This window comes from Anas acuta, chromosome 18 (genome assembly GCF_963932015.1).
Source record: "Anas acuta chromosome 18, bAnaAcu1.1, whole genome shotgun sequence".
NCBI classification, from domain to species: domain Eukaryota; kingdom Metazoa; phylum Chordata; class Aves; order Anseriformes; family Anatidae; genus Anas; species Anas acuta.
Window position 1 is genome coordinate 3681817 of NC_088996.1, and position 14538 is coordinate 3696354.

General features: G+C 54.5%; 1 protein-coding gene across 1 annotated transcript in view; it reads left to right on the forward strand.

Annotated features, from left to right (window-relative positions):
* The first annotated feature begins 301 nt into the window (after positions 1-301).
* The window catches only part of HS3ST3A1 (heparan sulfate-glucosamine 3-sulfotransferase 3A1), a 29290-nt gene continuing 15053 nt past the window's right edge, over positions 302-14538 (forward strand). Inside the window, exon 1 of the mRNA XM_068654936.1 lies at positions 302-1257. Coding sequence (XP_068511037.1) covers positions 674-1257 — 584 coding nt within the window. The 5' untranslated portion in view covers positions 302-673. The remainder of the gene's footprint in view (positions 1258-14538) is intronic.

Genomic DNA, 14538 nt, shown 5'->3' on the forward strand with positions numbered 1-14538 from the left:
CTGGGCGGACAGACAGACGGAGGGACGGACAGACAGCCCGACTCCATCCCGCTGCTGCCGAGAGCAGAGTGAGGCTGGCGGTGACCTGGGGGGGGGGGGGGGGGGAAGGAAGGGGGACACCCCCAAGGCTGGCGGTGACACAGGGATTGGGGGGTAGGGACATTGAGGGACCCCCCAGCGCTGCCCCTTCCCTGCGCCCGCCCGGCCCGGCTCGGCTCGGCTCTGCCCATCCCTCCGGGGGGGCGTTTCCCGGTCCCTCCCCCTCCGTGCCATTGGCCTCGGCTCCCTCCCGTCCCTTCCCCTCCTCGCTCCCGGCTCGGCCGAACTTTGCCGCGGCCGGCACCGCACGTGGGGGCCCCGCTCCGAGCCCCCCACCCCGGCAGCGCTTCCCCGGCCGGCCCCGGGGGCGGCGGCGACGACACCACCAGCAGCAGCAGCAGCAGCAGCAGCAGCAGCATCCCTCCACCTTCCTCCTTCCTCCTCCTCCTCCTCCTCCTCTTCCTCCCCCCTCAACGGGGGATGCCCCCCTTGAAGCGGCTCCGCGGCGAGCCCCGGGGGGCGGCGGGGATGCTGCGGGGCTCGGCCCCCCCCCGCTGTCGCTGTCGCCGCTGCTGAGCGCTGCGGGGCGGCGGCGGAGCATGGCCAGGGCGCCCGGCCGCCGCCCGGGGGGAGCATGGCCGGGAGCTCGGCGACAGCCCCCGCCGCCGAGCCGCTGCCCCGCAGCATCTTCAAGAAGTTCCTGGTGATGCTCTGCTCCCTCCTCATGTCCCTCTACGTCTTCTACTGCCTGGCCGACCGCTGCCAGACCCTGCCCGGACCCATCATCGCAGCCGGCGCCGCCTCGGAGGAGGAGGAAGGGGGCGGCGGGGGGTACCTGGGGGGCTCCGCCGAGCTGCCCCCCTGGCAGGCGGCTGCGGCGAGGAGGAAGCGGCTGCTGCAGCGGCTCAAGCAGCAGCAGCGGCGGCGGCGACAGGAGGCGGCGGGGGCCGGCCCGGAGATGCTGCCCGGAGCCGGGGGGAGCCGCCCGGGGGGCTCCGGCGGCGGCGGCGGGGGCAGCGCTGCGGGGACCCCCGGCACCCTGACATCGCTGCTGGGGGAAGGCAGCAAGCGGCTGCCGCAGGCCGTCATCATCGGCGTGAAGAAGGGGGGGACGCGGGCGCTGCTGGAGTTCCTGCGGGTGCACCCCGACGTGCGCGCCGTCGGCGCCGAGCCCCATTTCTTCGACCGCAACTACGAGCGGGGCCTCGCCTGGTACAGGTAGGGCACGGCACGGGATGGGACGGGGCTGGCAGCCGTGCCGCGGGGCCGGGCCGGGCCATGCCCAAGCCAGCACTGCCCCCCGCTGGCCGCCCAGCCTCCCGGCCCCTTCCCCCAGCCCCGACCCCAAGCCTTCCCCCGCTTCCCCCAGCTCCGCGTCCCCCCGGAGCCCGCTTCTCCCCTCCCCAGACCCCGCTCCCTGCTCGCCGCCACCCCGGTCCCCAAACCCCCGGTCCCCCCTCTCCCCCCGGTCCCCAGCCCCCTGTGTTGCTCCTGCCTGGGGATGCTCCCCTCGCCCCGGGGATGTGAGGGGGATGTTGGGGTGTAGGAGAAAAGCCCCAAACCTCGGGTGTGTGGATTTTTGGGAAACCCGCTGGTAGCCCGAGTCCCAGCCGAGCCACCCCTTGCACAGCATCCTATTGCTGCCTCCTGCCACCCACAGCCTGCAGACACAGCCCCTACAAGCACCTTTCCCATATTTCCCAGGCAAATGTTGCAGCAGCCCTGGTACGGGTAACCAAAGCTGTCAGTGCCAGGAGCACAACCCCTGTGTTCACCTGCCTTAAAAAAAAAATAATAATAAAAAAAATGTAGCTGGGGTTCTTCTTTCAATTAACCAGTGTTTGGTTAAACCAAAGAAAGGTGTCCCTTTTAAAAGAAAGCAAACAGCGAGGCCAAGGAGCAGCGTTGTCATTATTGGTGTTCAGATGTTTTCCTCGCGTGTTTTAAAGTTAAGAGGAGCGCATGTTGGCAGATCCCTGCAGAAAGAATTGCTTGGGGCGCGGGAGAAGCTGCTCTTGTGCATAGTGTGTCTGTGTTTGTGGCTTTCGTGAATGAACAAGCAAAACGGGGAGGATTTGGGGTACCCCCGGAGCTTGTTTTACTTTCAAGTTAAGCCCCGCTACCAGCAGAGAAGGGAGGCTGATTTTGGCTCAGCTTGTGGTGACAGTACCAAAATGTGGAGTAGGATAGTACTGACAGTCCGAGTGTTTATGTAAAGTCTTAACACGTGGAAGCGATGAGCTTCCTTGTGTATCCGCCGGTGTCAGGAACGCGCCGGGTTTCTGCAGGCAGCAGTGTGGGTTCTCCGAGAGGAAAGATTTCCTTTTGTGTGGGCTGGAGCTGTCTACAGAATTATATTTTTAGTGCGCACTTATCCAATTTCCACATGCTGACCCTGTATCAGAGAGGAAACGTTTATAAGGAATCTGCAAACCTCAAGAACTTTAATCAAGCCTTGACTTTGAAAAATAAACACATGGCTTTCGGGTGGCATCTACTGAAATTTATGGTGGGTATGCAGAAAAGCCCATTTATTGAGGATGCTCTCGAAGCCCTGGGGAGCAGGCAGGGGTGGGATAGCCCCGCTAGGGTCAGGAACTGGTGCCTGGGCGAGGAGAGCAGACCTAGACAGAGGAGGAGCCACGGGCATTTAGCGCGTAGTGCGGTCCTCAGCACAGGGGATTTAATTTTCCAGAGGTTTGGTCTTGATCTTGCAGCTCTTACTCATTCGAGGTGCTGCCCTGCAGGCTGTTTGTGTAATCATTATGTTTTAGCATTTGGTACATGAGTGCTCCCATTAATTGCTGCAGTTTGTTTGTGCTGGTATTTGATGTACTGGATTTCACCATTTTTTTATTAGCCCTGTGGAGGCTGAGGTACAGTGAATTCTTTGTATGGGATTATTCCTTTGAGACCTAATCTTGCCAGCTTTGCTTGTATGAGCAATCTTTGCTAACGCACACAGTCCCGTCGTGATGGCAGGGCTGTGGTGTCAGCCCGCTGGTAACCAGTGACCAGTAAATACTCAAAAAAAAAAAAAAAAAAAAAAAAAACTCTCTCTTCCTCTCCCTTCGTGGGTTTGTTGTAATCTTTGATGAGGGTTCAGTGCTGGGGAAATCGCCAGATGTTTGCCAGGGGTCCTGATTTCTTATCTTTGGCATCAGAGTCTTAGGTTTCACGTGCATTTCTGTTTCCCAGCAGTCAGACTAAACAGCATCATTACAAGGTATAAACACTTGGGTTTGCTTTCAGCGCCCGCAGGAAGCCGGCACGGGTGGCGAGCGCCCTGTTGAAGGGAACAAAATGCTCCTGGCTGTTTGCAGTGACACGGCTTGCTGGTTGGCACCGAGTGGTGTGGACTGGGATGGGGACCCCGGGCTTGGTCACGGGTCCCTGGGGAGCACGGGGCTGGGCTGTCACAGGGGTGCCACCTGCAGGCTTCGAGGCCATGGCTGTGGGGTCTTGGGCATGAAGGGGACCGCGGTTCCTCCTGAAAACAAAAGAGCATCCCTGGTGCCAGCTGTGGGGTGCAGGATGACTGGGGCGATGAGCTTGGGGTGCATGGTGTTGCATGGTGATGCTGAAGCACCGCGTAGATGGTGGTGCCTGGAGGTGGATGAAGGTGGGAGCTTGGCTCGGGGAAGTCCCGGGGTGCCCCAGTGCACAAAAGCAATGGACAGCGCCGTCCGTTAATCAAGTGGAATAATCGCTCGCCTTTTAGCTGGCATTGTGTCTGGGCAGGAAGGCAGCTGTCCTACAGAGAGGCTGATTTTAAAAAAACAATCTGAGTGATTTAATTTGGTAAGTGTGACACCTCCGTGCTCGTGTGTGGGTTGAATATCAAGGGAAGCTGTGCACCGAAAGCAGCTTTCTCCGTTTCGGGGTTGCGAGTCTCCTATTTGTACGGGGACAAAAGGAGGGAGGGGGCAGCCCACAATGCTCTCATTGACTTCCCAGCACAGAAATCACTGCTCCAGCCCTGAACAAGGCTATTGAGCTCCCAGAGTTCAATAGCAGGTGAGCATGTGTTTTAACAGTGTTCAGCTGCCATCCCCCACCCCGAGTACGGCTGTATACAGCCTGGGGACAACTCCAGAATGGGGGCTAATCCAGTCAAGTGGGAAAAAAAAAAAAAAAAAAAAAAGGCTGGAATAAAAACAAAATCTGTGTTTGTGGGTGATATTGCGAGTCTGGCTGGTTCCCTCTGATCCTTTGTTAGTCTCGTGCTGATTGAGCTGCCTGTTGGAATGTCATTAGACTGTCAGTCACCCCAGGAACATTTATTTCATATGTTTTAATCTCCCTGCCTCTGCAGCACCAGTGCCAAACTCCACCAGAGCGAAGCCAAGCTAATGTCATTAGATTACACCCGATCCAGGGGGAGATGAAAGGTGCTTCAAAGTTACCCCGTCAGGTTGGGAGTTTAAGCATCGCTCCTCCCTGGTGCTCCCAGAGCTGGGGAGTTCTCTGACTCCTAATTAATGTCCTCTGGGGATTTTTCTCCAAGGCTTTTTTTTTTTTTTTCCCTTCATTTTTTTAGTCTAGGCAACCAGTGATGTTTCTGAGTCAAAGGGAACAGAGAATGTCTCAGAAGAGGTCTGGGATGGAGGACAAGGAGGTTTGTTTGAGAGCAGGGGGGAGCAGCTTAGAGCAGCTGCTTGCAGCTGCATCCCACCTTCTGGTGCACTTTCCCAGCCTCGAGTCACAGTGAAATCAGAGCCCAGGGGACGGAGGAGTTGGACCACTCCTGCAGTGGTGGATGGCCTGGAGGTCCAGGGGGCTTCGTGGTCCCCGTAATTCAGCAGCACCATCTGGGAGTGCTTTGTACTCCTGGAAGTGAGCAGGGGAGCGTGGGCGCAGGGCACAAAAGGGCATGGGTGGTGGCAGAGAAGACTTTGGAGAGTGAGTACAGTTCATGAACGGCAGAAAGGAGAAAGGACCTTGATGCAAACATCTGTGGGAGGATGCTGCTGTAGCAATAGTCACCTTGGAGTGATCTTATCACCCAGCTTTGCAGCCTCTGCAAGGAGCACCAGGTCTTTGGTGGGGCATTCAGAATGTGCCCTGCCCAGGACGTGGCTTGTGCCATTCAACGCCGAGTTTGAGTTGTTTTGGTTTTCTGCTCCCTGGTAGGTGCACGCCTGCTTGTAAGCAGTTCTGGTTGAGCAACGCCTCCTCCTTGTCCTGAGAACATCGCGTCTCCCAAACACATCTGAATTTCTAATAGCGTTGGGCGCAGCCTGCAGCAGTTTCTCTGAAAATTGCAGCCTTGGACAACCACATGCTAAAGATGATCAAGGTCCTTGTTTATTTATTAACTGTGTAATCAGATATCTTGTACTGAGTTCATTGTGCCAGGTGCTGTATAAAAAAGGAACAAAAGATGGTCTTGGCCCCAAAGCACAGATAATTCAGTGTAAACAACAGGTGGAGATAGGCTGAGACAGGCGCAAAGACAGGGTTGGTCTCCTGGCCAAGGGGTTGTTATAAAAGGACAGTAACTGGTTCTGATGCTCACGTGCTTTGCCGCTGCCTTTGGGGGGGTGGATCTGGACTCAGATACTCCAGGACATTTTGCTAAAGGTTTGAAATAGTTTGAAGGTTGTGCTTGGCTGATGTCTTGGTGTGCCTCAGTTTGCCCACCTGTAAAATGGAAGGGATGTCACTGCCTTGTGTCTGTGATACGTCTTTCCAGAGATAAGGTGGTATTTAGGCTCTGAGCTTCTTGTGTTACTCTGTGGGTTAAACACCACTCCAAGAAGAAGAAGCCCACCGGCCCTGCTGGCAGAGGTCCTGAAGCCTGAATAGAGCCACGTTTTGGGCCAGGTTCACTGGTAGGTCCCAGCTTTTCTCTGTCCAGCCAGGGACTGTCACCTTCTGTGCTGGGTTTGGCCAGCAGGACAGAGAAGGGCTCGTGCCCTCGTGCACAGCACCAGTGAGCCCACACCTCGAGTGCCACGTTCAGATTCGGGCCCCTCAGCACCAGAAGGGCACTGAGCTGCTTGGGCCTGGGCAAAGGACAGTGGCACAGCCATGAAGGGGCTGGCAGAGAGGAGCTGGGGGGAGCCACTGGGGGAACTGGGGCGGCTCGGTCTGGAGAGGAGGCTGAGGGCAGGCCTCACAGCCCTCAGGTGGCAAGTGGAGGGAAGCAAGGGCGCGGCCTCAAGGTGTGCCAGGGGTGGGTTACATCGGATATCAGGGAGAATTTATTCATGGACAGGGTGGGCAAGTGCTGGAAGGGGCTGCCCAGGGAGGCAGTGGGGTCCCTGTTGCTGGAGGTGTTTACAAGACATGGTGTGGTGCTGGGATGCTGTAGGTCAGGCTGATGGTTGGGCTTGATGACCTCGAAGGCCTTTTCCAACCAAGGTGGTACCATGACTTTGAGGTGATGAGGGCACCAGGGAGGCAGCTACAGAGGGACCTTTGCCTGTCACGAGTGGTTTTAAGTGTCTTCATCCCCACTAATCTCATGGTTTAGGAGCTTCAGGACAGCCTCTGCTCGCCATCCCTTCGCAGCAAGGTGGAGTGCCATCTAGTGTACATGCCTGATGGCACCGTCTGGACGTGGCATCCCAGTGACATCGAAGTGCAAAGAGCTGGGGCTGGGCTCTTTCCCCTCTTATTTCTTAAATAAACCGCAAAGTGTTGTTATTTTTGGTGGTGCTTTTAGGTGTTTTGCATCCATATGTATCACTTCTGTTTTCTGGTCAGGGGAGAAGTTCATTTCTAGGGTCTGTGTCCATTCCCGATAATGGGGTGAGTTCCCCAGTTGGCATATGGGGAGAAGTCAACCCCATTCCCATCAGCAAGCATCAAAATAAGTAATTAATGTTCTACTGGACTCTTTTCTCTGCAGATCCTATGGTCTACGTGAGGAAGTTCAGAAGTCTGTAGGCCCTGTCCTCCTCCTCAGCACAGCTTCACGCCCTGGTCCCTGGTCGCAGGAGGCTGGAGGGGGATGGCACTGTCCTCATCCACCCCACGGCTCTGCCCAAGCCCTGGGGTGCTTGGGTCTCCTTGCAGCTGGGTCTCCCCCAGCCCTGCCTGCTGGTGCTGAGCAATCTTGAAAATATGGCCTCAACTGTCCAAGATTTTGTCAGCTAAATTCATAGAGCCGTGCCTCGTGAAAAGCAGTGTGAGGCTCCAGCTGGCTGGGGCCGGAGCCCATTTATGGCAAAAACTGCGATGCTCTTCTGAGAAGCAGCGAATTCACCCTGCTTATAAATCGCAAGTCCTCCTTTGAGGTCAGATCCTGCAAATCCCAGCCCAGCGGGCTGCCCTCCCTCCTGCCATCAGCTCCGCTGCCTTCGGGGGCTCCTGGCAGTAATTAGGCTGGGTCTGGGGTGCGGGACTGCTGCGCTGTCCCCACCAATGTACCCGCTGACCGCAGCCCAGCTAGGGTTTCACCCCGACCTTTTGAAGTCTCTAATAAGAGCAGTTGGGTCTGGGGAGGGGGAAGGGAGCTGGGCCCTTTCCAAAGAGTTCAGAGCAATGAACAAGTGATCAGCAAACCTGAGAATAACCCCCCCGTGCTCCCTCCCTGACGTCTGCATTAAAACTCCTGAGCTGCTAATTACGCTTTTCCCCTGGAGAGCATTGAGGTAACCCAAACTGCCTGCGCAGTGAAACAGAAGAGGCTGGCGAGGGGGAACAGGGGCCGTTGTTGTGGCCATAAATCTCTGCAAATTCTCATTACGCACAGGTATTAGGGAAGGGAAGCAGATTAGGTTGCAGCTAGAGTTACGTTCCTAGGGCTGGAGGTTGTGGTTCTTACCCTGTTACAGAGCCCTGTTGGGTCAGTGGGGCTGCTTATGCAGGGTCTGTAGGACCAGGGCCACCCCGGTGTCCTGGCTGCTGTCCCTGCACAGCTCCCTGCCTGGGAAGCTCAGGTTTTTGTGGTTTGGAGTCAAACACGCTCACCCCAAGCTGCACCCGGCTGAACCCGCATGACTCCCCAAGGGGTGCGTTAGCAGGACGGCGTCCAGAGCGAGAACAGAAACGGAGATGCTCAAGGAAGTGAATTATTCTTGGTGTTTCTTTCATCAAACACGATTCTGCAGGAGGAAATCTCTCAGCAGAAGTAATCACTGCTGCCCTTCGTGCATGGCAAGCCCATCCTTCTCGCTTCCTGGAGGAGATTCATGACCTGCTCTTTCTGTTCCAACGCCATCTCTTGCGGAGATAAAGCTCCCCACTGGAACTCCCCTGGACTCAGGGCTGCTGCCCGCTTTCTCATGGGAGATGGAGGAGACGCTGGGTGTAAAACCTCACGTGGGTGCCATCCCCTCTAGAGAGCAGCTTCAGCTGGGTCCCACGGAGCCACCTCCTGGAGCAGTGTCCCCTGCCCTGGCCAGTGGCTGGGAGCAGTCGTGTCCGCAGCCTTCCCCTGGTGAGAGACCTTTAGCTTCCAACGCGGCTGCACTGTCTGAAGCTGCTCAGTTTTTATTATTATTTTTTCCTCTGACAGGACATTTCTCTGCTGAAAATTTCAAAAAGTCAGGGTGATTTGTTCTGACATTTCCAGCTGGAAAAGGGCACCCTCCCGGAGCCCATGCTTGCTGGGGGAGCCTTTTATTAGAAAATATCAAAACCAATTGTTTTGACTTCCATGTTTATCTGATGGTCTATATGAGTGTGTGCATTCACACGTGCATCTTTGGGCTCCAAAACGTTGCATTTTGTCATTAACGTTTCATTTTCACTTTCATGTTATTGTATCGTAACATTTAGCAACATAGATGAGCATCTTTCAACATTAGCGAAATGCCTTCGCACTGTCTGACCTGAGCAGTTTGGGAAGCCCTTTTCTGGGGAGAAATCCCCATGTTTCAGCTCAAGGTAAAACGAGTGAGGAGGCACCTGGATTTTCCACTGCACAGCAGCAGCCATCAGCCTCCCCTCGGCTGTGTTGGCCAAACCCAGCAACATTGCAAAAGCCCAAGGCTGGGTGAAGGAGCTTGTGTGACCTGCTGAGCCCTGGATGCTCCTAGGGGCTCTCTGGGGCATCAGGGTAAAGGAGTCCGGACATCTGGAGGAGGTACGGGACAGCGGGCTGCTCACCTGCTTTGCTCCACAGCCAGTAGGAGCCTCACTTGCTCCCCCTTGCCCCAGGTGTAATTTAAACCCTGCTACCCATCTTGTAGGAATTTGGCTTGGACTTTTCCATGATGACAGCCAGCTGCGAGGAATGGAGGTGGTGAGGAGGTGACGGTCACCCAGTCCTCCTGAGGGACGTGAGCAGTGGGGTCCTGGAGCCCATCAGAGGGATGGGGGCAGCAGGGGACGTGCGGGGCTCCCAGCTGAGCTCCAAAGCCCCGGCAGCCTCAGGCAGAGCTGCCTGGGGACCCCCAGCCTCATGTTGGGGTTGTGTTTCCTCTTCAGAGGGAGTTTCTGTAGGGATGCAGGAGAGAGGTGAGAGGGGCCACCACATCGCACCTCAGCTTGGGTTCCTTCCTCCCCCTCCATCCAGATTCACCTTGGTGCCTGTGCCTGGGGTGCTGCTTCTCCCTGAAGGCACCGATTGTCCTGCTGGCCACCCACCGACTGCCTCACGGCCACCCTGCCCTGCCAGGAACCAGACGGAGCCTTCCCTTTCCTATACACATCCCCAGTACAAAGCCAGGTTTATCAGACCAATGAGTTTTGCAGACTCACGGCAGTCTGTCTGTCTGGCTGTTTTTATCTCACTGTAGCCGATCCCATCATCCACACACTGCGGCTCCTATTTTCAGAGTGAGTCCTTCCAGCCCGAGTCCTGCACTGCCGACTTGTGCACAGCCCCCCTGCCGTGGGTTTCCAGGAATGCCATCCTGAACATCTCCTGCTCAGCAAATCGTAGCCATCATATGTTTAGGGGAAAAATTGGATTTGCCTCGTAATCTAATCAATGTTAAATAACAGTAATTCTAACTCCGCGGCTCTATGTTTAAAGTGCAGTTGGTCTCCGGGGATCATCGGAGTTATTTAATCTAATGAAATCACCATTACTGGCTAATGAGGGTGCACCACGGGGATGCCTTTCCCGTGAAAGAAAGCAATGGTTAAATAATTGGCAGCCAGGGCCGAGCATTCAGCAGGGGAAACTGGGCAGGGTGCAGCAAGATGAAGGGTTTACCTGGCAGGGACCCGGAGCTCTTTTGCTGCCTCTCTGACGTCCTCCCAATGGCAAGTGTCGTTTCTCGAGCAGTGTCATGATGAGCAGGTCCCTCCTGTCCCCCTGGCAGCCCTGGGACACACTGGTGCCACTTTTTCCCTTTTTCTGGCCCAGGCAGGAGTTACATTTTTTAACACCTCAATATATCCTCCTGCATCGTGCTAACTCCAGCAGGTTGCTCTCTGCGTTGGCTTTCCCTCTCATGATCCGGACAGTTTGGCCATTTTTAAAACATTTTCCCCAAAACTTTCCATGCTTTTTCATTAAGTGGTGCTTCTTTATCTCCTCTTAGAGGGAGACAGGATGTGTTCAGGGCCATTTCTGAGCAGCCCCATCAGTTCAGTACCTGCAGTCCAGGCCGAGCTGCATGCAGCCAGAGGCTCTCCTACGCACTGAACGCGTTGTGTGCAGATAAATTGGAGTTAGGGCAGCAGCGGGCAGGGACTGTGCTGCTGTCAAATGTCAGCGTGGCCGCATCCCGCGTAACCAGGGGAGTGTTCCTTCCCCGTAGCGTGTGCTCTAATTTCCCATTATGATTTCTTTAATAAGACTGATACTTACTGTACATCGCTCATTTGCTGCTAAAATGGGAACCATTAGAGCAATAAGTGGCAATTACCTCCTGAGCGTGTGAACTGAGCGCGGTGCCTCCCCGAAGGAGGGGGCTGAACCCTGCCTTCTCGGAGCAAACGCCCACAAGCTGCACAAAGCTGCAGGGCAGCTCGTTCGGGACAGCTGCAGTGCCCGCAGGAGGGTGCCCAGCAGCCTCCAGGTGCAGGATCGCACCCCACGTCTGCTGGGAGCAGAAGCATCTGGCTTGCCGGCGGCAGCTGATGGAGATGAGGAGGAGTTGTGGCTCTGCACATGCTGCTGAGCTACCTGGGGATGTGGGCCCTGTCCTCTGAGCAGCTCGTCCCCAGTGAGTGGCTTTTCCTTGCAATGCAGTTTCCGTGCTGAAAGTTTATAAAAAGAAGAAAAGAAAACAAACAAACAAACAAAACAGGGACATATCTGGTAATTTACTCATGTTAAGTGCTCCTAAAATCCCATCTGTGCTGCACAATAGCATGCCGGAGGTCTCTGGAGGAGCGGATGCTCCAGTGCGGGTTTGGTGTGGAGATGCTGGGGCACGGGAGGGTTTTTGGAGCAGGGCTCCTGGGTGCTGTGGGCAGCCCCCAGCCGGGCCGGCTGCAGTCATTACACACAGCCCTTCCACGCCGCCTTCCTTCCTCGCATGCTATCTGGTGTCATTAAGATATCAAGTTCATTTAGGTACATCCACATTGGCAGTTTAATTATGTCTGGGTACTACTCTGTATTTTATTCATGGACTATCTGGGGGCGGTTGTCAAACACAAGCCCAGGAGATAAAGGTTTGGTGGCTGCAGAATGCTAATGTCCTGCTGGCTCCCCTTTGACAAATACACATGCCAGTTATTACCAAACTGATTATTTCATTCATTAACACCACATACATCAGCTCCCTTCACCCGGTATTATTGTATACATTCATCTTTTCATAAACAATTACCTGACAAGGTTGGGAAAGGCAAGTACTGGGGAATTAATGCTCTGATGGGAATTTCCTGGCGTGGGTTCGTAACAAGGTGCGGGGGGTGTGTGGAGTGCCCCGTTAGCGTGATCGCTTCATTAATCAAATTAGGGACAATAGCACATCACATGTGCGCCCTGCCTCCCGACAATACCGGCCCCGCTCGCATCGGGCTCCGTGTCCACGTCGCGGAGATGGGGATGTGAAATGAAAGCCAGGGGACCCAGTGGGAAGGCTCAGAGATATCCCCTGTGACCAGACCGTGGTGTGCAGTTCTCATCTGCCCTTTTCTTTTTATCGGTGCTGTTACTGTCCCGAGGGACATTTGCATGAGAACAGTTCTTTGTTTGTTGTTTGTGCCTGCTTTCCGGGCTACTTTCCTGCTGCAACCCTCCAGGACAGCGCGAGCAGTGGTGCTGCAATGAGCAAGGCACCACGAACCACCTGGGGAACAAAACTCTCAGGTCTTCTTTCTACATTTTTTTACTGTAAAAGGCTAGTGATGGAGAAAAAACGTACAGGGAGACATTAGCAGTGAAACATAACCAAACCCATGAAATGAGCAGTTCCTGCAGCTTCCTTGGAGAGAGTGGAGAGACCCAGCAGAGAGGAATAGCATCCCTGGAGGTGCTCAAAAGGCGTGTAGAAGCAATGCTTAGGGACATGTGTCAGTGGTAGGCTTGGCAGTGCTCGGTTAGAGGTTGGACTTGATGAACTTAGAGGTCTTTTCCCACCTAAGTGATTCCGTGCTTCCATGAGTCTGACTCTGCCATCACTTGCCCAGCTGGAGGTGGCTCTGCCACAGGTTGTGACCCTGAGCTCTGCGTCCAGCATTAACCACGGTGAATCAGAGCTGGAGCACTCGAACACAGCCCATGTGGGTTCAGTGTGTCGTTGGGCCCATATTTATTTCTTTAAATACATCGGACCCTCAGCTGTGTCCACCAGAAAGCTCGTTCTCCCTGCTACTTAGGAGGAGCAGCTGCAGGAGGCCACCAAGCCAGCCAGAATCAATTCAGCTTTTCACTCGGGCAGACACGCCTGGGAAGCAGAGCTTCAGGGGTCGCACTCCTGCACTGCTCCAGCACAGGATTTGCAGACTAAATAAAGGATCCGAGTGAGATTTAAGTGCCTAACTCCCCTAGCCCCCTTTGAAAAAAGACCCAGTGGGATAACTAAGAAGCTTTTGTGAAAAGCATTAATCCTCCTTGCTATCTCCTTGCATCTCTTTGATCACGCTTCAAAATCTTCATCTCCAGGGGTCCTGGCTGGGCTTTCTGAAGTGGCTGCAGAGCAGACGAAGGGCTGCGGGGTCCCCGCACAGTGCTGGGAAGGAGGTGGCTCCTACTGAGCAGCCACTGGGCGTTCCTGTGGGACGAGGGCTGCGGGTGCTGAGGGAGCTGACCTGAAACCTCCAGCCCCATTCAGTTCGGTGCCAAGAGGGGAAGAGGAGACTTTAATGGCCTGGATCCAAATGAGTCAAGTTGGCTCATAAAACACAGGTCACTAATTGGTTTTATTTTCATCCATTCATATTTTGTCAATCCCCATTATTATTATTACTATTACTATTACTATTACTATTACTATTACTATTACTACTATTATTTGTTTTACATTAATGACCTCGATTGCCTCTCCAAAACCTCAGTGTCACACTGATGCCCAAGTGATACCCTCTGCATCCCTTCTCTGTCCCTGTGGGGGATGTGGAGGGAGCCTGGGGCGAACACCCGGCCCCACCTCAGGTGGGCTCCAGCTCTGCCTCTTCCCCCACTTGCTGCATGATGCGCTCATGAAATGTAGATCTGCAATCAGCTGAACATTCCTGAAATATGTCAGATGGCTTTATTTGATACCGGGTGAGACAGTGATGCATTCCCTGGGAGGAGGTGGAATAGCTGAGCATAGAAAAGAGCTCTTAATGCACGACCTTTTGAGCTGTGGCTAAAATCCCTTAATAGACTGTGGGGCTGGAGGAGGCCGGGGTGAGATTGCTCTGCACGGTTTCTCCAGCACTGGCCCCTGCCTCGCCCAGAACTTGCAAATCAGGCTACGAGGAATCTTTTTAAGCTTTCTATTTTCTGGAGACTTTTGCCCTCTTTGCACTTGACTGCTTTGCTCCAGGAATGAAAGTAGGCAGCCCTTTCCTAGCCATTAAAGTTTCATTTAGCAAAAGGACAAAGAATTGGCACGGGAAGGATGAAGAATGACTGCAAGGGTAAACTTGTGTGACTCCATATATTTTAGATCATAGCCTGAGGTCAGTCTCTCTATTTTATAATACAGATAAAGGATTTTTTGGCCTTGCAGCAGGAGGAAATGTGTGGTGATATATAAAGAAGTCACTTCTCAGCATAATTTAAGAAACAACCTCTGTTCTCAAAAGCAGGGGTCCTTCCAGGTGTCTGGCTCTCTCATAAAGCTCACGCACAAATATACCTGCAGTGTCTCCAGCAGTAATGAGCACATCACAGTACGGTCCAAAACCAAATCATCGCTACCAAGTGCCTTAGGACTCCACCCCAGCATCTTGGGGGATGCTTTTACCTCCATGAGAGCGCGCCTCATCCCCCGTTACACTGCTGCCATTGGGAGCTGAGCAGCCCAGCACCTTGGGGCTGTGCCCTGCGGATTCACTGCAGCACAGGGGACAGCCTTGTCCCTGCTGTGAGAGCCCACAGGGACCTCAGCCCCCATTCTCTTCCCATTTCGGGTATTAACAATGCATCTCAGGCTTCGGCCGCTCTAGTGCAGCTGCTTCAGTTTGGGCACTCACTGGGTGCTGATTTTG